The sequence below is a fragment of the Antedon mediterranea genome, chromosome 4, assembly GCF_964355755.1.
Source record: "Antedon mediterranea chromosome 4, ecAntMedi1.1, whole genome shotgun sequence".
NCBI lineage: Eukaryota > Metazoa > Echinodermata > Crinoidea > Comatulida > Antedonidae > Antedon > Antedon mediterranea.
In genome coordinates this window covers 90306-111668 of record NC_092673.1, presented here as the reverse complement: position 1 = coordinate 111668, position 21363 = coordinate 90306, and the positions used below count along the sequence as shown (strand labels likewise).

General features: G+C 34.5%; 2 protein-coding genes and 1 long non-coding RNA gene across 3 annotated transcripts; 1 reads left to right on the top strand and 2 right to left on the bottom strand.

Moving 5' to 3' along the window:
- Positions 1–576, bottom strand: LOC140046623 (carbohydrate sulfotransferase 14-like). Its single transcript, XM_072091316.1, has one exon. It carries the CDS (start codon positions 574–576, stop codon positions 1–3), a length of 576 nt encoding a protein of 191 aa, XP_071947417.1.
- A 4950-nt stretch (positions 577–5526) lies between these two features.
- LOC140048112 (carbohydrate sulfotransferase 14-like) lies at positions 5527–9553 on the bottom strand. The gene is made up of 4 exons (XM_072093137.1): positions 9447–9553; positions 8875–9008; positions 8593–8708; positions 5527–7795 (listed from the first exon to the last, which is right to left on the bottom strand). Exons 2-4 carry the CDS (start codon positions 8984–8986, stop codon positions 6953–6955), a joined length of 1071 nt encoding a protein of 356 aa, XP_071949238.1. The 5' UTR covers positions 8987–9008; positions 9447–9553; the 3' UTR covers positions 5527–6952.
- Positions 9554–14809: 5256 nt separating this feature from the next.
- LOC140047479 (uncharacterized) lies at positions 14810–18526 on the top strand. The gene is made up of 3 exons (XR_011844957.1): positions 14810–15017; positions 16638–16954; positions 17380–18526. It is a non-coding gene; the product is annotated as an uncharacterized lncRNA (long non-coding RNA).
- Positions 18527–21363: the final 2837 nt, after the last annotated feature.

Genomic DNA, 21363 nt, shown 5'->3' with positions numbered 1-21363 from the left:
TTATAAAAGGTAAGCTTCTGTTGAGTACCCAAATAGGTTGTAATCATGTGCGTAGTAATTTATCAGTTTTCTCAATTTATTTCTGCCAATTTTTGAGTATTCATTGCGTAACTGGCTACCAGTAGTGGAAACGTGATATTTTGGAAGTTGAACAGCACCATCAATACCTAACCATTGTAACAAGTATGGTCCTTCAGTTTCAAGCTCTTCAAAATAGCCTATAAAATCTGGTTTAAATCGGCATGGATCACACGATTTATGCATTGGTAACCAATGATCAGTGATTTCATCAATAGCATAATTTGAGGTGACATCAACTATATAACTTGAAAATTCATAAAATGTGATATTTAAGTTCAATTTATATTGAAGCTTGTGTTCCATGGAGTTTTTTCTGTACCTTGCTATGATAGATGTACCAATATATTCCTCCCATGTTGAACGGGTCTTTAGACTGCTTGTAACGAATTTACTAAGATATAAAGACAGAAACCGGGTAATTGGGTTGCGCACAAACATAGCTTTTCGATAGGTTTCCATTTTCAATTGTATTTCTTCCCTTGATAACATCGACATGCGGCTTTTTCCAACACTACCAGTTTTTATATATAATGAATGAAAAAGTTGCTTCCACAAACTACTTGAAACCTTTGGGATATAGCAGTAAATAAACTTGTACTGATCGTTCACTATCATATGACCAACATCGCTATATGAACGGTAATATGATGTGTTTGGATACCTTCCATCCTTGCAAATCCTAGCAGCCTGGTTTACTCGTTTTTTAATCCTTTTTTGAAGACTATCATTGTATGTCAAATTCACCTGAAATTAATTGAAAAGAGACATTATTTGTACCAGTGTCGTCCTTTATGTTATTCATGTTTAGGATTCCCAGCAATCTGATTGGTCAGAAGTCATACAGGTACTTTACTTTTTAAAAATCCACGTGATCTACATTGGTAAGTCCACCCGCTGCCAAGTTTTGGTATGCGTAGCATCAGCGTACGACTATGTACGCGCTGTCGTCACCAGCAGACGATGCTTAGTCTAGTAAAAAATTATTTGGCTAAATCGATGAGCTGCATGCATGATACAGTTCGGGATTAGGATGGATTATAGGTCTTATCTCAGGCTACACAGTGTTTGTGGCAAATGGATATATGGAGGAAAATGCAAATTTGTAAGTAAGTAGGCCTACTTCTTACCCATTTTGTTGTACAGTATTTAGGCCTACTACCAGTGTTACACTGAGCAGGCGAACACAGCGGCTTAGAGGCCGAACACTCTAGCGCGGGCGGGCGGGTTACTCGGGCCAACTTCTAGCTACCTCTAGGCCCTTGCTAAAAAGGCCTAGCCTGTTTTGTGGAGGAAATTTTTGTCCCTCCGGTTTGTCAAGGAAAATGGGAAAAATATTTTCATAATTTGAATATTGGAAGTCATGTTGGTTACAGGGCCGTAGCCAGGATCTGTCAAGGTGGGGTTCGCACACTAAGTATTTGGGTTACCTAACCCCCCCCCCCCCTGGGGTGGGGCCTGAGGCGAAGCAAATTTTGTTAAATGACACCCCTAGATGGCCGGAAAAAACACTCTCATGCAGCATGCTACCAATGAGCAAAACGATCGTACTTGGACCCGTGGACTATTTAAACGATAACATTTGTTGCCGTATGTTAGATGCGCGTGCTCTGTGCGGAACCGCCGATTGTTAGATCATTTACTCGATATTTTGTTTTGCGTTCAAGTTCAATGCGAACGTACGTCTAGGAGAAGCCCCGAAAAAAGCACACTGGGTGAAGGAAAATGCTATTCTTATTATAGCTCTATCTATAATATTTATTTACAGCAATTTGTTGAGGAAATTAATATGCCAATGTAAATAGGTGATATTGATACATTTGAGTACGTATCGGCGAAGCAAATTTTGTTAAACTAGATTCGCTCGCGTACCATCTAGGTCGTTCCCACAGATGGTTCTCGAATACACAGTAATTTCAGCGTAACAAAACTGGCGATTTCAAATGTACGTACCGCAGGACTATAGGCCTATACATTGTCGTTTACAGAAACAAATAAATAGACACGATGATTTATGTAGTCAACTAAAATTAGCACCCTGGGAATTACTTCCGAAGGAGAAACTTATCACAAAATGAGTCCAAGTTTTTGATTTGGACTCATTTAAAGAAACCCAATTTGTGTTTTGTATGTAACATTAGGGTTGAGGGATGGGAAAGCGGATAGGTACAAAGAGGAACAATTTTTAAATATATTCTTTATCCACTCAGTAACGAAATATTTTTTTCATGTTTTATAGGCCTATAAATAATATACCTCTAAATACAGTAAAACATTTGCGATTTAATACTTTTTTTTATTTTATTTATTTATTTATTTCTTTTAAATATTCATTGTACACTAATTTTCCCCGTGTATGGCAAGAGATTCCTAATTATATTAGAGAACATTCTTTATTTAGTTTAGTTAAAACTGTCACTGTCATAATCGATTGAAATATTAAAGTACCATGTCACGATACACCACTACGACGTTTATATTTGGTAATTATTAATTAATACAAACGTTGAGAAAGAACTGTCAGTATAAAGTTTATTTGTATATAATAATGTGTTTATATATCTAACAGTAGAGCCTATCCACAATCTCGCAAGTTTATTCTCAAAGGGCCCATATATTTACCTACCGTATGTGTTAAACCAAGGGCTCATAAATTTACCTACAGTACTTGTGTTAAACCAAACTCTGGCAGACTGAGAGATTGGGATGTTCCATTCATCGCAAATCAATAGATTTGTATAATCGTATATTAAATCTATCAAAATAGTATTTTTTAAAGAAAATCGGCCTGTCTTCAACATTATGATGGTGTACTCTAGCTGTTCAACCGGTTTTCAGCTATTAAAAACAATTATCGTAGGAGGAGATAGGAAAATGCGAAGCCTCCTCGCATTTTTGTGGCGGGTATTTTTCAAGACGGACATCCATTATACAGTGTATACCACGGTCGGAAAACACCCCTATTTGGGGCAAATCTTGGAACCTAAATTCGTTTTAACCGTCAATAACTTATTATCTAACTTAATTTAATTAGTAAACAGGGTTACATCAGGTGGTTAAAATCAGTACCGAAAGTACGAACCAACTTTATATACCATCGAGTAAAAATTATAGAAATAACGCGCGATTTACCGAATTTTGCCCTTACGTAAATTTATATATAGATGACACCCCTTGATGGCCGGAAAAGACACTCTCATGCAGCATTCTACCAATGAGCAAAACGATCGTACTTTGGACCCGTGGACTATTTAAACGATAACATTTGTTGCCGTATGTTAGATGCGCGTGCTCTGTGCGGAACCGCCGATTGTTAGATCATTTACTCGATATTTTGTTTTGCGTTCAAGTTCAATGCGAACGTACGTCTAGGAGAAGCCCCGAAAAAAGCACACTGGGTGAAGGAAAATGCTATTCTTATTATAGCTCTATCTATAATATTTATTTACAGCAATTTGTTGAGGAAATTAAATATGCCAATGTAAATAGGTGATATTGATACATTTGAGTACGTATCGGCGAAGCAAATTTTGTTAAATGACACCCCTAGATGGCCGGAAAAGACACTCTCATGCAGCATGCTACCAATGATGAGCAAAACGATCGTACTTTGACTCGTGGACTATTTAAACGATAACATTTGTTGCCGTATGTTAGATGCGCGTGCTCTGTGCGGAACCGCCGATTGTTAGATCATTTTACTCGATATTTTGTTTTGCGTTCAAGTTCAATGCGAACGTACGTCTAGGAGAAGCCCCGAAAAAAGCACACTGGGTGAAGGAAAATGCAATTCTTATTATAGCTCTATCTATAATATTTATTTACAGCAATTTGTTGAGGAAATTAAATATGCCAATGTAAATAGGTGATATTGATACATTTGAGTACGTATCGGCTGGTGGTCTAGAAAAAAATAATCGGATGCCATAATGTGAACTACAGTACATGATACCATAGATATTATAGTGTAAAATATTAATATTCACTATAATCCTCTATGATACATTATACTTCATAGCCACACATAAATACTGATGTATGTCGGAAGGCTATATACTTTATGCATGCTGCCTGACTGCCAGTGATCTAAACAATTGGTACGCAGTTGTCTGGCGGTGTCCTTTCCTTTGTACGAATCGTTCGTCCCCCAGCTCGCTGTGAGACGCGTCAATATCATGTTGAATGCAGGGACCAAACATTTATTTTTCAGGTTAAAATCGGCAATTCATTTGCAACTCTTAGAAATTTACAGACTATATCGCTCGAAGTACGCTCATACAGGGAAGAAGGTACTGTATGAGTTATTCCGAACGAGTTTACGAATTTTTTAATTTACGAACAACTTTTTGTACTGTGGGGCACGTATTTGGACGATTTTCGGAGATGAGGGTGAGGTATTGGGCATGTCGGGGATGGGGGTTCGCAGTCGGTTAAGGGGGTTTCGCTGTAAAGGGGGGGTTCGCCCGAACCATAAAAACCCCCCCTGGCTACGGGCCTGTCCCCTCTAAAGTTTGTAAAATGAAAGATAACAAATTAATACACTTTAATTACAAACTGTTAAATAGAATTTTAGCAACAAACAAAAGGTTGTTTATCTGGAAACTAAAAGATACTAATATATGTGGTAGATGTGGAGAGGTACAAGATGAGGAGCATATGTTTTTTACTTGTAAATTTATTCAAGGTTTTTGGACAAAAATAGAGATTGTTTTAAAAGGTACCAATCATATAAACATGTCTTTTCAAAATCTGGTAATTGGAACAAGAAATATTCTTACTGATTTTATATATACATTTGCTGCTTTCACGGTTTATAAACAAAAGATACTGGCTGATGTTACAAATAAAAGTTATTTTAATTTATGGAAATCTTTTAAACAAGGAATTCTATTCAGAATGGAATGTGATAGTGTATAAAAGAGAGGAAGGCATAAAAAAATGGGAAAAAGTAAAAAATATTATTTTAGCAATGTAAAAATGTATAATTGTTAAACAATAACAGGCTAAAAACACGAGAAAATATTATTACGACACAATTCTTAGTATTCTAGTATGGTTTCTACCTTACTAGTTTTATTTACTGGTGCTATATGAGTTACAGTATATTTTATTTTGTGATGTTGTAATGGCAATTATGAACCTATATTATGTGATGCATACTTTCATATAACTTTTGTCTATTTTTTAAATGCTTTAACTTTTTATATATGTAAAATACTAAAAATAAGAAAAACAATAAAACTTTAAGCTGCAGAGATAGTTTTCTACTGAAACAAAATTGATATAGATTAAATGAATAAAAGTGAGTGAATCTCACAAAAGACAAAAAAAAAAATGCCTAGCAAAGCCTTTGTAATTAAATAGCTAGCTTTAATTAATACAGTACGTATCATTTGGCTTAGTTTGCAATTATTAATACATTATACAATTAATTATGAAAAACTGTGGTATATAAAATGTGAAATAAAAGTATAAGCAGCTGTATAAAGAACGACGTGTTATGGAGGAAACTATAATTTTTAGTCAAAACTATTATGGCCTGGGAGTTCTAAATTTGGGGTTCTCAGCTACTATAAAGTGATTGTCCCGTATCTCTCAATCCTCCATTGTATCGTATCTCTCAATCCTCCATTGTATAACCACGCGTCCGCTGTTGATATCAGGAACCCGGGCCGTAGAATGATATTACGGTATATATGTGTTTCCTCTTTCTTCCCACCCTTCTCTGCTCTTTTTTTCTGGCAAGCACCGCCCTCCCCTGTCTGCCCCTGCACCTTTTAGTCCATCTATCTGGACTGTTAAAACATTGTATAGAATAACATTGTCAGTAATGTGAAGAACCCATTTCTTTTATTGCCATATGTAATAATGCATTAATACAATCAGTATTTTAATCATCTTTTACTTCTCTCTCACTATGTCTTCCTACGTAACAAACGACAAGATGTAGTTGTATACATTTACACAATAATACATAATACACATTTTTATTTTTGACAGTTACCGTAACACATTGGCATTTACAAAACGCTCTCAACAACAACAGTTGGATGGAATTACAATAAAGACAATAATTTGACATATATAAAACATATTTATTATAATAACTTTTTATAATAAGATAGGCCTTCATCAGCCAGAACATTTCTAAAATTACAATAAGAAAAATAGTAAGATTTGTTTGTTAGAATGAGGCTACTGACATAGGTTATCAATACATACAGTAGATCTATCTGGTGGGAAGAATACCTTTGTTGTTATTTATAAAATCAAAGCAATTGAAAAATAGTAAATAAATACATAAAGCAAAAATATTCGTAGATTTAGATCGTAAAGTACTTTATAGGTGGGTAGAAAAGAGATAAGTCTGAATCTTAAAAAAGAGACGATTACAAGAATATCGGTGAAGCTTGTGACGCACCAACTGAAATAAGAAAAGAGAAATGGGAAAGAGAAGAATAAGAAAATATCCCTATGAGCTCTTCATAGATCTCAAAGAATAAAAAACGGAGATTTGAATGAAGTGAGCATTTGCAATATTGAACGACGTAGAAAAATACATGACCAAGTCAGTACAGAATGAATAAAACAGAAATCGGTAGTAAATAGAGATAAAGCAGCACCAATACTGAAAAGTTCTGAAAATAGACTTTAAATAATAAAATTGAATTATTAGTATAGTATGTACGAGCAATAACTTAATTAGCGCTTCCCATAAATTGAAGGTATGAAATAAGGATGAGGAACTCAAACCCTCAATATATGAAATAGCCACATAGTAGGCCTAGGCCTATAATAATAATGTCGATATTTTTTATATTATAAAATAAAAATACAGTAAATCTAATCTACACAACAACATAACACTATAAATTCATTCTCCGAATAAAACTTTTCTCATTGTGTCATTAGCGGAATAATCGAACAATTCGTAATCCCGGTGATAGTAAGTTCGGAGAGCTCTCATCAACCCCATCTCTGCAAGCGCGTATGAGTTTACAAGCTTTGTTGCTGCGTCCGAAACATGATACTCTGGATATTGCACTAAATCACTAACACCTAACCATTTTAGAAGATATTGACCCTCGACTTCTAGATTCTCAAAATGACCGATGAAATCTGGCTGAAATTTACACGGATCACACGACCTATACATCGGTAACCAATGATCTCGTAACGGATCTATTCTATAATCTTCACCTAATTTAACAATGTATTTGATAAACTCAGATACAGTAATATTTAAACTTGTTTGACCACTCTTTAAATTCATCCATGGTCGAAACTGCTCCACTATTTGATGACCATATGTTCGCTCCCATATATCAATAACATGTGGTTTGGATGTGTAGAATTTATGAAGAAATGCAGATAAAAACCTAGTAATAGGATCACGTACAAACATTACTCTTCGATAGTTTTTTAGGCGATATTTGATTTCTTCAGGAGAATATTGATTTAAATGTCTTTGACCATTTCTATGCGTGTTATATAACGAACCTAATACTCTTTTCCACGAACTACATGATACCTTTGGTATGTAGCAAAATATAAATTTGTGTTCCTCATCCACAACCATGTGTCCTGTATCTTTAAATTTAAATTCTGAATAGAAGTTTGGAAATTGTTTTTCTTCACAAACTTTACGTGTAGATTCTACTCTATGTTTCACTACTATTTCTGGATCACTTTCACTGATGAATTTTTCGCTATGTTTCTGGAAAACAAAAAACATTGTTCAAACACATAACTTTAACAAGATTCATAACTTATGATAAATATGAAATGGTTAAAAGATATAAAATGAATATCAGACTATATAAACTCTATATGGCCATTGACTCGTGTAGGCCTAGGTACAGACGTCCATGTTTAGGCCAGCTGGCTGTATTTTGCTGTAATAACCTAAACTTTAGATGACAATAATATTTAAATAAAATATTAAATATGAAATATTTATTTCTCTCCATTATAAAAGAAACAGACAAAATCAAACAACATAAAAAAATCATATGGAAAACAGAGGAGGCTCGAAACAATGAAAATGATTATGTACACAGAGACATATAATTATACAGTATTACAATATTTAAAATTTGATTATTTTTTAAAAATAATAGATTCTTTACAAACAAGAATGTAGGCAACACTTTGCACAATCGCCTTCTAAAGAGGCAACTTTTCGTCCGATAATGTAGGCAACACTTTGCACAATCGCCTTCTAAAGAGGCAACTTTTCGTCCGATAAGGTAGGCTACACTTTGCACAATCGCCTTCTAAAGAGGCAACTTTTCGTCCGATAATGTAGGCAACACTTTGCACAATCGCCTTCTAAAGAGGCAACTTTTCGTCCGATAATGTAGGCTACACTTTGCACAATCGCCTTCTAAAGAGGCAACTTTTCGTCCGATTTGTTGAAACAATTTTGTTAGTTAGCAAAGCATAATAATGATTAATTGGTACTTAAAACATTGTAGGCCTAATGATATGCTTATATTACTATTTGGATCTTACTTCTTCAATTCCTGCATTATTAAACGAATACTTCGTTTTATTTTTCTCTTTTGGTAACTGATTTGCGTTTCCAAGACTGCGTACAACATCGAGTAACCTGTTTCTTTCTTGTAATACTAAATAAAAATACGAAAATTGTCAAAATCGTCCATTTTAAGAAATTTAAGAGCAAAATTTTGTGTAGGCCCTACATGTTACTGCCCAACACACAAGTCACAATCTCGACATAAACTTTGTGCCTGCAATAGTAGGTTCATATGCTAAACAGTTCATTTAACGTACCTTCAAAATGTGATGTGTCATGATTGAATAAATAATGATCGATATTCACGTAAAACAAAACACCAAAAACAATGAGAACGGCAAAAATTATGTATCTTTGGTTCGTGGTCATCCTAGTATCTGCCTATAAAACACTGCAAAATAATGAAATTCATTTTTTTTTCTGAATTTTCTATCTTAAATCTATATTTTTAAAATAATAATGATATATTGGTTTTTTTTTTGTAATGTCTAAAAGTTCCTTCTGCTGTGGCTAATTATGACTATGTATATTTTTGTTGTTGTGTGAAAGAAAGAACCAGAATAGGTCAGAATAAAAAGTGTGTCCTGGCATAACAAGTTTTCCGGGACTGCTGATAATTTTCACCTAAAACATTTTTTTTATTGCATGTCCTATCCAGTGAGTATCTTCCGTAGGCAACATCCGGGCCTAATAATATCATATATTCGTTCAGAGTTATTATTATCTACGAGGTCATACATTAAATGGATATCCGTGAACGTGAAGCTTTGTATATAATTGGGAAACAAAACCTGATTACCTAACCCTAAACAAAAATTGGAAATCTTACCTTTAAGTTACCACTGAAATACTATTATACAGTAAATTATCCTTCAAAACGTGTTATAACACTTCACTTGAGTATTTGGTCCAGCAGAATGCCACCCGTCCGTGTCGTGAAGTGTATTTATTATTGATTACTGATTTAAATCAATATGATAATGTTTACAGTTGATTAAATCAAATTAGTATGGGCTCATACACCTCCACATACACAGCTTGTACCAATGACAGCTGGTATATTAAAAATACAGTATAATGATACAATTATGCTATTGTGAAGAGAGGGATAATTGTTCATAAATTACAATAAACGGTTTATAATGCAATCGATGATTATTTAAATGAACATAACAACACACTTTAATAGCATAATTAATTAACTTAACGAGCTGCTGTGATTGTGTTATTCTAATTACGATGTTTTTGCTTGTAAAACTACATTGAAATGTTTGTATCTATATGCGAATCAACAGTGATATCGCTCTATACGAACTTCCATTGGCAAAATAAAAGTAATACATTCGTCATATATACTTAAAACAGGCAATAGGAGGGTTAAAATAGTTTAAAAACAATGTTTACATTAAAAGTATGCGTTTATTCGAGGGAGGCGTTTATTTTGTTTGGTGTTTATGTTATAATCAAATAGATGGGGGGAGGGGTGGGGTCGTTTATTTGAGGAGGGCGTTTATAGTATTCAAAGCGGAGCGTTTTTATTCGAATAAATACAGTATATTAATTTATAGTTTCTTCTCTCTCCAGTGATTGGCTGTGACGTAGATGGCTAGCCAATCACTAGATAATCACATCAAAAATTAAGGAGATTCATGTAAAATCCACTGCTTAGCCATACATTAAAAACACGTTTACACCGGTAACGGCATAGGCCTACATGGTTAAATGCATACTGTAATTTAATATTATATAGATCGGGTGTCACGAAACCTAAGACCACGAAAGCTAAGACCCCTAAGACCTAAGATCACGAAAGCTAAGACCCAAGACCTAAGATTACAAATTCTAAGATATACTACAGCTTAAAAACAATACTTGTTTATCCATACATAATTTTAAACACAGTAGGTTTCATTTATTACCATAAATATAATTTAATACTACCGCAAAACATAGATAAACTCACATTATTTTCGCCCGTTGAGTAAATGTATATTTTTTCTTTACAACAAACAAACTTGACGGGTTGTTTGTTGGTATATATTTACTCCAATGTGTTGGTTCAGAGGATGTTTTTCTTACGCACCTGCCTTTCTTGTATTTTGACTCCAAATTTGTTGACTAACTTTATCCTGAATACCACACTTTAAAATTAGGACTTATAAGTACTTTCAGAAGGAGAAACACATAATAACAAATAAATAAATCCTTTCCCATCCTGATTTTAAAGACGTGTTTCTTTGTATACTGTAATGTAACTCCTCGAGCTCCCCATGCTCAATGTTTTTGTTTCTATGGAGCGCCAAAAGAGCAACAATAATAGTACAAGTATAAAAACAGAAAGAAAACGAAACAAAAAAACTTATCATAATTTTTAAGTTAAAATGTATTTGCCAGCATTTATTTCTTCGTACTTGCATGATTATACTATTATCATTACAATTTTAATTTTACATTGTTCCATCTAATTCTAATTCAGATAATATTTATTTAGATAATAATGAATGAATATATACAAAATAGAAAAAAGATATTAAAGTGAACATAGATAAAGCAGTAATTGGTAGTCATTATTATCATGGATCCCTTCTAGAAGTTAAAAACTTGTCTCGTAGGGACCCACAACAAAACACATTACTAAAAAAATAAAAATAACCTAGAATATATAATTAAGGATAAAAAATTACAGTATAATAACATAACTAACATCTTCTTTATAAAAATTATTTAAATTATATTTCAATAGTTTCATGATAATTATAAATGAAATAACTACCGATATTGGTAAATGAAAAAAAAAAATATGTATACATAAATTATAATTCCAGTATATTTATAGTATATACTATATATACATTATATATAGTATAGATTAAAGATTGCAATAATAAACAACAACTAATATTTTGTGTAAGACATAGTATATGAGTATAAATAATGATAATAAGCATATTAACTAAGCAGTATAATATTTAGATATATAATGATTCTTTAACTTTTTTCGGAAAGTAAATAATGATATTGACGTTTTGATATTTGGTGGGATATGATTCCACAAATTAGGACCTGATATAGTTATAAAAAATTTAGTTTTAGTAAGTCTAGCAAAAGGAATGTTTAAATGAGAAGTTCTTAAATTGTAATTGTGAAATTTGGTACGTTTACATCCACACTGTAGATGGACTCCACAGAGTTTTCAGCCCTCTTTTATAATTTTTGCTCTTTTGACGTTCCATAGAAACAAAAACATTGAACATGGGGTAGGCCTACCTCTAGTGTGCTGTAGGCTAGTCATTTTGTGTGCGAGAAAAACGTCTGTAAAATCATCAATTTAAAAATGTATTTGTTACTTTTTATGTGATTCTTTTTCATGAAAGTGCCAATTCTAAGGTGTGGTATTCAGAATAAATGTTGGGAGTTAAAAAACAAGGCAGGTGCGAAAGATAAATATTTGTAATCTTAGGTCTTGGGTCTTAGCTTTCGTGATCTTAGGTCTTAGGGGGTCTTAGCTTTCGTGGTCTTAGGTTTCGTGACACCCTATATAGATCATGGATTAAAGAAAAGAAGGATATGCATCGACGTGAGATCAAGGGTTCCTTGACTCTCGCCGACAGACCGCGGACCGCCAACAATGTTATCAGTTTAATTAACCGCACGGTAAGCGTAATTTTTAGTCGCGTGGAAGCGACTCTATAGTTCACTATGTCGGTCGGTCGGTCTGTCTGTCTGTCTGTCGGTCTGTCTGTCGGTCTGTCTGTCGGTCTGTCTGTCGGTCTGTCTGTCGGTCTGTCTGTCTGTCTGTCTGTCGGTCCGGTATCACTATGCGTTTTATCGCTTTATGACCTTATCTTGATATCAGTTTAATCTAGCTAAGTCAATTTTTCACAGAATATTCCTTATGGCCAGGAATCGATGTGGTTATGTTTTCACGGTGCGCAATAAAAAATTACGCGGTCTACGCACGATTTAACGAAATCACGTTTGTAATCATATCTTAACAACCATGAATCACAATTGAATAAAATTTGGTACTCATAAATTTCAGGGCATAAATCATCATATGGCAATACAATTACGTGCGTAGCGCATGTAACGCATGCGTAAGCGCGCTTAAAATTTTCAAAATTTATTTTCGATGAAATAAGAGTACGTTTCAGGAAATTTTAAGCGTTTACAAAATTGCCATGAGTGCGCAGATTTTTGCGCGTTAAATGTTATTGCGCACTCTTCTTGCCCGATTTCTGTTTTCTTGACTTACTTTTCAACTCGAAATTACGTTATACGAGCACGTCAAAAGTGACAGGCTACGCACGTGTAAATTTAAAAAATATAAATGTTTTTAAACATTTCAACATTTTTAAACATGTTCAGTAATTTCGGTCAGTATAGTTCACTATGTCGGTCGGTCCGTCTGTCTGTTGGTCTGTCTGTCTGTCGGTCTGTTTGTCTGTCGGTCCGGTATCACTATGCATTGTAGCACGCGACTTAATGGCTGTTGGCCTTGTTGATGAAAAAGTTCAAAAAGTCGTCAAAATTATGCCTTTTTAGTCGCGTGGACGCGACTCTATAGTTCACTATGTCGGTCGGTCTGTCTGTCGGTCTGTCTGTCGGTCCGGTATCACTATGCATTGTAGCACGCGACTTAATGGCTGTTGGCCTTGTTTTTTCCAGGACGAACGTGGGCAGAACTCATGAATAATTCATGATTAATTATTACATAATAGGGAACATTATAGAGGGCGCTGTATAAGAATGCAGAGAGATTAAATAATTAGTGTAAACAACGTTTGCAAACCGAAATGTTTGGTCTAGTGGTAAAGGCTAACCTATTACGCTGAAGCCCTTTTTTTTTAATAGTTGAGAGAGATTATTTAGAGGGTTAGGTTTAGTATATTTAGGAAGCAGATCAGCTATCCTTCAATTCTTTATAATAGAAAATAATTAAGATAATGAATTATTCATGACTTCTGCCCACGTTCGTCCTGGAAAAAAAAAACACGCGCACGGTAACAACGAAACAGTCGCGTGCCTAATATATTGTTTACTGCACATGTGCAACGATATTTAACCTTGTTGGCTACGCTTCTTTCGCGCGTTCTTTGGTGGCATGATGTTTTAGCTCTAGTAACAATGGCGACGAACAATTTATACGACGACGAATTTAGTTATAACCTTTCTGATGAGGAATTGTTGATGCTATAATTGTAATTGTAATGATGTCGCCGTCGATGATTAATTGACAACAAAAATGTATTGCTGAAAAATTCTGTTTTAGTTTCATAACAATCGGACTACGAAAAGTTCACTTTCTTACGACTGGTAATTTTAAGTAGTTGGTAATATTAATAAAATATGCAATTTTTATATTTGAATTATCATTATTTGCCTGCCATCTTCTGTCATTAAAAATTGCGTTAATCTATAGAATATTAAATTATGCATTTGACCATGTATGTTGCTAGCGTGTCCGGTGTCCACACATAGAACAATCGTGTTTTTAATATGGCTAAGCAGTGGTTTCTTCATAAATCTCCTTAATTATCGATGTAATTATATTTAAATTTTAGTGCCTGGTGATTGGCTAGTGGTTATGTCATCCACATCACATCCAATCACCGGGCCTAATTGAATGAAAACAGCGATCCCTGATCCGGGATTGGCTGGCTATATAGTTGCGATTCGTTACCTAGCGGTCGTTTTGAAAAGTACACGCAGGGCAAACTTAATCACGAACAAACGAAGTACCTATTATTATTCACATAAGAAGTAAGACAACGGTGAGTATATAGATCATGATTACACGTTGTATCTACTACACTTAAGATTAGCCTAGGCCTACCTAGGCAGTATCAACGTCGGCAAATCATATGGTTTACTAGTAAGCCTAGGCCTAGTATCCTTGCTGATTTTGTAATTTTACATGTAGGCTGAGACAACAAATAGTTATTCAGTCAGATGTAGGGCTACTGCAGGTCATAAAATGCTACTTTAATGTCATAAAAACATTAATAGCGTAGATCAATCGCGGCAGAAACCTATACTAATTACAATTACATCTACAATTCTAAGCCAATAACAATATAGTATTTTATCTGGTATATTGATGAAGTAAGCCTACACTAGGGTCTTCGCAATAACGTACAATGTAATTTAATTACTGTTTTCAATAAACATTATACTCAGCAGTGGCGTGAGGCAGAGGCCAACAAGGTTAAATGTCGTTGCACATGTGCAGTAAACAATATATTAGGCACGCGACCGTTTCGTTGTTACCATGCGGTTAATTAAACTGTAACATTGTGGGCGGTCCGCGCTCTGTCGGCGAGAGTCAAGGAACCCTTGATCTCACGTCGATGCATATCCTTCTATTCTTTAATCCATGCCGTAATGCATCACTTCACAGGTGGCCAGTGGTGGCGCCAGCGGGGGGCCGGGGGGCCGGGGAAAGCTGGCCCCCTCGTCGGGGAGTATTGGCCATATTTGTCGGGGAGAAAAATATGATCATTTCTTTTCTGGTAAAAAATAAAACCATATTAAGTGTACTACTATATATTTTAAGTAACTGCGGCATTCCATTTTTGACGTACTGTACGTACGATATACTGACAGCGAAGTAAACAATATGTGGTACGCATTTGTCTGGCGGTGTCTGTTTGTACGAATCTTTCACTCACCGCGGTATACGCGTCGACATATCTGGGCTGTATCATATTACATCCAGGGACCAAAATATGTATTTTTCAGATTCCAGGCGAAAATCGAAAATTCATTTGCAACTACGCATCGACGTACGTTCATACAGGGATAAAGGTACGAGTTATGTTCTCACGGTTGAGTTTACGAATTGTTTCAATTTACCAATAACCCTTGCGTATATGTTCGCTGTCGATTAAAGGGGTTTGGGTGGGGGTTCGATTGGGAAAAGGAAGCGGTTGGCCCGAACCATAAAACAGGGTCTGGTCACGTTTCTTTTCGCGCATAAATCTCGATCTAGGGTAGGTGGGTGAATAGAGTGGCTTACTTCTAAAGGGAAAAAAAAGATGCAACAAACCCGTGACCGTCGCTAGACGCGAATTCGGCGCACTTGACTCTTTTAATTAAGAAGAGTAGGCTAGAGCTATAGTTGTGTAAATAGGCCTACATAGTGAAAGAACTATTTATGAATTCAAGAGTTTAAAAAGAAAACGCAATTTAAAATCTTCGGAAAATACCCACAACTGAGTTATTTTCAAAACACATGCACTCCCACTACCAGCATTACGTTATCTTAGCTCGCTCCTCGTGTGAATGCTGACGTCATCACTCTCCAAAAATACACCATTTTCCGCCCTGGTCCGTGTGCAAGCGTTAGCGTGGACCTGTATATTTACACCCCTGTACAGAGTAGAGTGTAATATCGTGAACTTTTTTCTCGCGTATGAAGGTTTTTTATATAATGATATGCAGTATAAACGATAAAAAAAAACGATAAACATGATGTTCTTTTATTATTATTTCATAGGCATAACATAAACATGAAATGTCTTGTTCTATGTACACGGCCGAAAAAACGGCATTTTATTGATTTGTGTTATAGACACGGCGATTACGGCAATCATCATTGTATACGGTACTAAATTACATTGAGTTATTCACCCGGCTATAGGGTATATATCTGAGGTTAACAGACCACCAAAGCACAGTCGTACACTAAACACATGCACTATCGAGGCATTTTTGGATCAAAGTTTATTATTAGTTCGTCGAAAAAGATCCGTATTATTAGAGTATTTAGGAAAGATTTATTTAAATTTACATTATTATGTGACATTGTTATTAAATGTAAATGGAAACAGTTGCTCTAGCCCATTAAACAGTGTGTAAGCATCTATTTTTTCAAAATTTTCTGAGGCTCGGGAGGGGGTATACCCCCTCCCAAACCCACCCCCGCTTTCGCGCGTACGGCCCCCCGTGGGGGAATTCGGCCCCCCTGTCGGGGAATTCGGCCCCCCCCGTCGGGGAAATCCTGGCGCCACCACTGCAGGTGGCTCTCTATAAATTGATTCTGTGAATTCGACAATAAATTTGTTTTAGTTAACATTCGGATATGGTTCTGAAAGCTTATTCCATGAGATTCGTTATAAAGCTGATAAACGATGCGAACTACCATCAATAAAATATTAAATTACGTTATTTGTCTATAAATGATGCATTGTTGAAAAACGTACGGTGCTACGTGAGTGACGATCAACCAGCAACAATCAATCCTGATTAACCAGCTTCGACAAAACAACGAAACACAGTTATAAGTCGCGTTGAACGATAGGTGTGCATATTATCAACAAATATTTTTAAAGCAAGGTAATTCGTAGGCCTATAACGTATAGTAGTCAACTTTAGGCACACAGTATGCAAAATGGTCTTTAGACCAGCTCCGTGGACATTATAGGGTAACAAAGTTAAGTATGGCGGTGATTTAAAAGGAATGATACCCGCGCCATGGGCGGTTTTCTAAATGTAGTTTTAATACTAGTTTAATTCCGGTAATTTTGATATGTGGATGCGTGCAATAGCAAAACTGTGTATTCAACAATGATATATATGATGTCTTATACTTTCTCCCACTTAAATTGTGGCATTAGCCACAGCTCTGAAGACATACGATAGAACTAAGCTTTATTATTGTTAATTAAGACAAATAATTGGAATCTTGGATTGATATTGTGATCAAACCAGGTAATTATAATTATGTTTCAAATTTACACTTGTTGTGTTTCTTTCAGAAGAGCTTATCTTGTACTTTACCGATAGATCATGAATGATTCAAGTCAATATCAGTCTTATAACTCCGTGTCGTACTCATACTGGAGTTGGGAGGAGAACACGAATTATTTTTTTGATGGTTTATATTTGCTGATAATCATACTTGGAATTGTTGCTTTCTTAGGGAGTGCATTTACTCTAATTGTTGCCTTAACTACGAAGAAGATCCGAAAGAAACGTAGCAATTACCTGATAATGAACCTAGGAGTTCAAGATACTGTTATGGGTTTCACAGTCGCAACACTCTACTTGATTATTTATACATCAAACTACAGTGATATTAACGTGTTTTTGTTAACATTTTGTTCACTAACTTACACGGGTCTTTTAGTATCAACATTACTGGCAATTTTAATGATTGCCATTGAACGATGTTTCGCCATAATTGCACCATTTCACCATCGCATATACGTTACAAAAACCACCTTATCAATCGCAATATTTTTAGACTGGGCCGTATTTGGGGGAATGTACATATTCCTCAATTACTATAAAGGCTCTCGGTTAACGGTGACAATATTGAATTTATGCATTATATTTATAGATGTAGTTCTATACTTGGTAATATTTGTGTCTGTTAAATGTCATTCAGCAAAAATTCAACGTTTTTCTAGCATATCTCTTAAAAAGAAGACAAAACAGGATATCAAAATGATCACTACATTCGCTCTATTAGTTGGAATCCTAGTAGTGTGTTGTATCCCATTTTGGTTAGTTGATATTTTTGTGACGATTAACCCGTCAAAAACAGTAAACGACGCATTTCTAATAGCAACAGTGTTTATTCCACTGAATTCGGCGGTGAATATATTTGTGTATTGGTGGCGTATACCGGAGTTCGGAGGGGCCTACAAGCGGATATTATGCGTCAGAAAAGAAATCGCACGGACGAACACGAATGTGTACGTTGTGAGCTCCACTGTATTATAGTCGTATTATTTATTTATTTTCCGTCACATTCAACAGCGGTAAACATATTGTGTAGGTGGCGTATACCGGAGTTCAGAGGGGCCTACAAGCGGATATTATGTGTCAGAAAAGAAATCGCACGGGCGAATACGAATGTGTACGTTGTGAGCTCCACTGTATATAGTACTTATTCAGTGTTGTATCCAGGATTTTGAAGTTGGGAAGGGGGGGGGGGGGGGGGGTGGGGGGGGGGGGGGCGGGAATTGCCAATTTGCCGAGAAAAATTGGTGTCATTATCTGTACATACACGACGTCTCTGATCAATATATGTTCTAGGATTACATAGTCATATTGTCTTATATGGGATAACGATGCAAAATTAAAACCAAACCAACATTATCTGTTAGTATGTTAATGTATTCATATTACAATAAAGAAAGAATTAGGAAAATCTGATTTGTAGTTTTCGAAATATAGGGTCTAAAACATCGCCGAAAATGATCGTTTTTAGCCACGAAAGAAGTAAAACAATTTGCGGCCTCAGTCGACAATTCTATTAACTACGCCATTTTTGGTTAAAATAATTACATATAATTACGTTTTTTAGTAATTTATTTTATATATCAATGATACAATTGTCTATCAATGATACACTTTAACTCTAGAAGCTTACAACGTAACATTGATTCTATATGTACGTTTCTTAAATCCATTAATTTTACTTTTGATATCATTGCAAGTAGTGAAACATGGCTTGACACTGATAATCCAGTTGTTCAAATTCCAAATTACGCTTTTGTTTCTAAAAACAGAGAACTTAAGCGCGGCGGTGGTGTTGGTATATATGTCCACGAACATCTTTCATTTAAAGTTCGACATGATGTCAGCATGCCTGAATCTGTTTGTGACTCTATCTTTATCGAAATTGAACAATCCTCACAATCTAATATTATTATCGGTTGTATTTATAGAGCTGGTAGTCTTGATTTTAATTATTTTTCTGATTTGTTTGATGATATATTAATTAAATTAAATGGTGAAAAGAAATCTGTTTACTTACTCGGAGACTTTAATATCGATTTAATCCAATACCAGTATGATAATCGTGTTAATATGTTTATGAATTCTCTTTTTAGCAACTCATTTCTACCTCTTATTCACAGACCTACTAGAATGACCGATACAACGGCAACCCTCTTAGATCATATTCATACAAACGAATTTCGATATGAAAATCTAAGTGGAGCTTTCTTCTGCGATGCTACCGATCATCTTCCTGTGTTTAATATTGTTTACACTCCAATTGATAAACAATATAATAATCATGAACTTCCACCCTCTAGAAATTTCAGTCCCGAAAATATTAACAAATTTAAATTAAAACTTTATTTAACGTCATGGGATCATGTTATTTCCAATAATGATCCAAATTCAGCTTACAACTTATTTGAAACATCTTTAAACGACATTTATATACCTGTTTTCCTTTTAAGTCCAAATTAAAAAAGAATGTAAATATCCAGCCCTGGGTTACAAGTAGCATTCTTAAATCGATTAAGCACAAGCAAAAACTTTATTCCAGATTTTTTAAAAACCCAACGTCTAAGAATGAAACGATGTTTAAACGATATCGTAATTTGCTCATTACTATAATTCGCTCTTCAAAATCTGATTACTTTCTTAAGCTCTTCACCAAACATCAACACAATATTAAAAAAACTTGGTCTACAATTAGAAATGTACTTCAAACTACTCCCAGCAAAAGCAACAATGTAAAACGTATTAATTGTAATGGTACCTTAACTAGCGATCCAAAGATTATTGCTAATAGCTTCAATGGCTTTTTTGTTGACATTGGACCCACACTTGCCAGAATCTCCTTCATCTCATCTTTTCAAATTTAATCACGAAGTTCATAATTATAATACTCGTATTTCACAAGACCTACATTTGCCAAAACCAAGACTCACTGCCTTTAAACATTCAATCAGATATACTGGTCCCATGAATTGGAATAAAATTCCTTTTCAAATTAAAAATTCGGCTACTAAATTTTTATTTAATAAAACATTCAAATCTTTCCTCATTTCTAAATATTAATGTTTTCCCCTGGTGATGTGTTTTCGGGTGTGTCTGTGCATGTTCTGTTTGTTGATGTCTGTTTGTGTTGTGATTCGCGTCCTGTAAGTTTGTTCTGTACCTGTGTGTTTGTTGTTCTGTCTAACTTATTTATTTCTTCATTGTGTGGGCTTCCACATCACAGGCTTGCCTTTCGTGGATTGCCATCTTTTTTTCCACATGTTGCAGTTCTTTTTATATAAGGTATTATTTGATGTTATCAATATATTAAAAAAATAAAATTATTTATTTATTTATATATATTTACACAGTGCTATGCAACACAATTGATTTGTATATATGTATGTGTGTGTGTATGTATATAGCTCTGCTAACTTTTCTGGCTGTTTACTTTATCGTTTTGATTTAGTTTTTCGCTTTTTTTGTATCTCCATTGAGATCCAGCCACTGATACCCACAGCATTGTCATTTTTTTTTCAGTTATTTGCCTTTGGATTTATATATATTTGTATATATATATTTATATATTCTTTGCCTGATTTGTTTATATATAAATATTGTATATTTATATATATATATATGTAACTGAAAATAGTTTATATAGGCTTTATATTTATATTATATTTCCTCATCTTTATCGTTTCAAATTAATTAATTAATAATTCAGTATATCGCCGGGCTGTTTAGAATTAATGTTTATTGTCTGATGAGTTTGTGTGTATGTATGTATGTATATATGTATATATACATATATATAGGTGTGTGTGTACATATATGCATATATATACAAATAAATAAAATAATTAAATTAATGTTAATGTTCTTTGCCTGATTTGTTTATATATATAAATATGTATATTTATATATGTGTGTAACTAAAAATAGTCTATATAGGCTATATATTTATATTATATTTCCTCATCTTTATCGTTTCAAATTAATTAATTAAAATTTCAGTA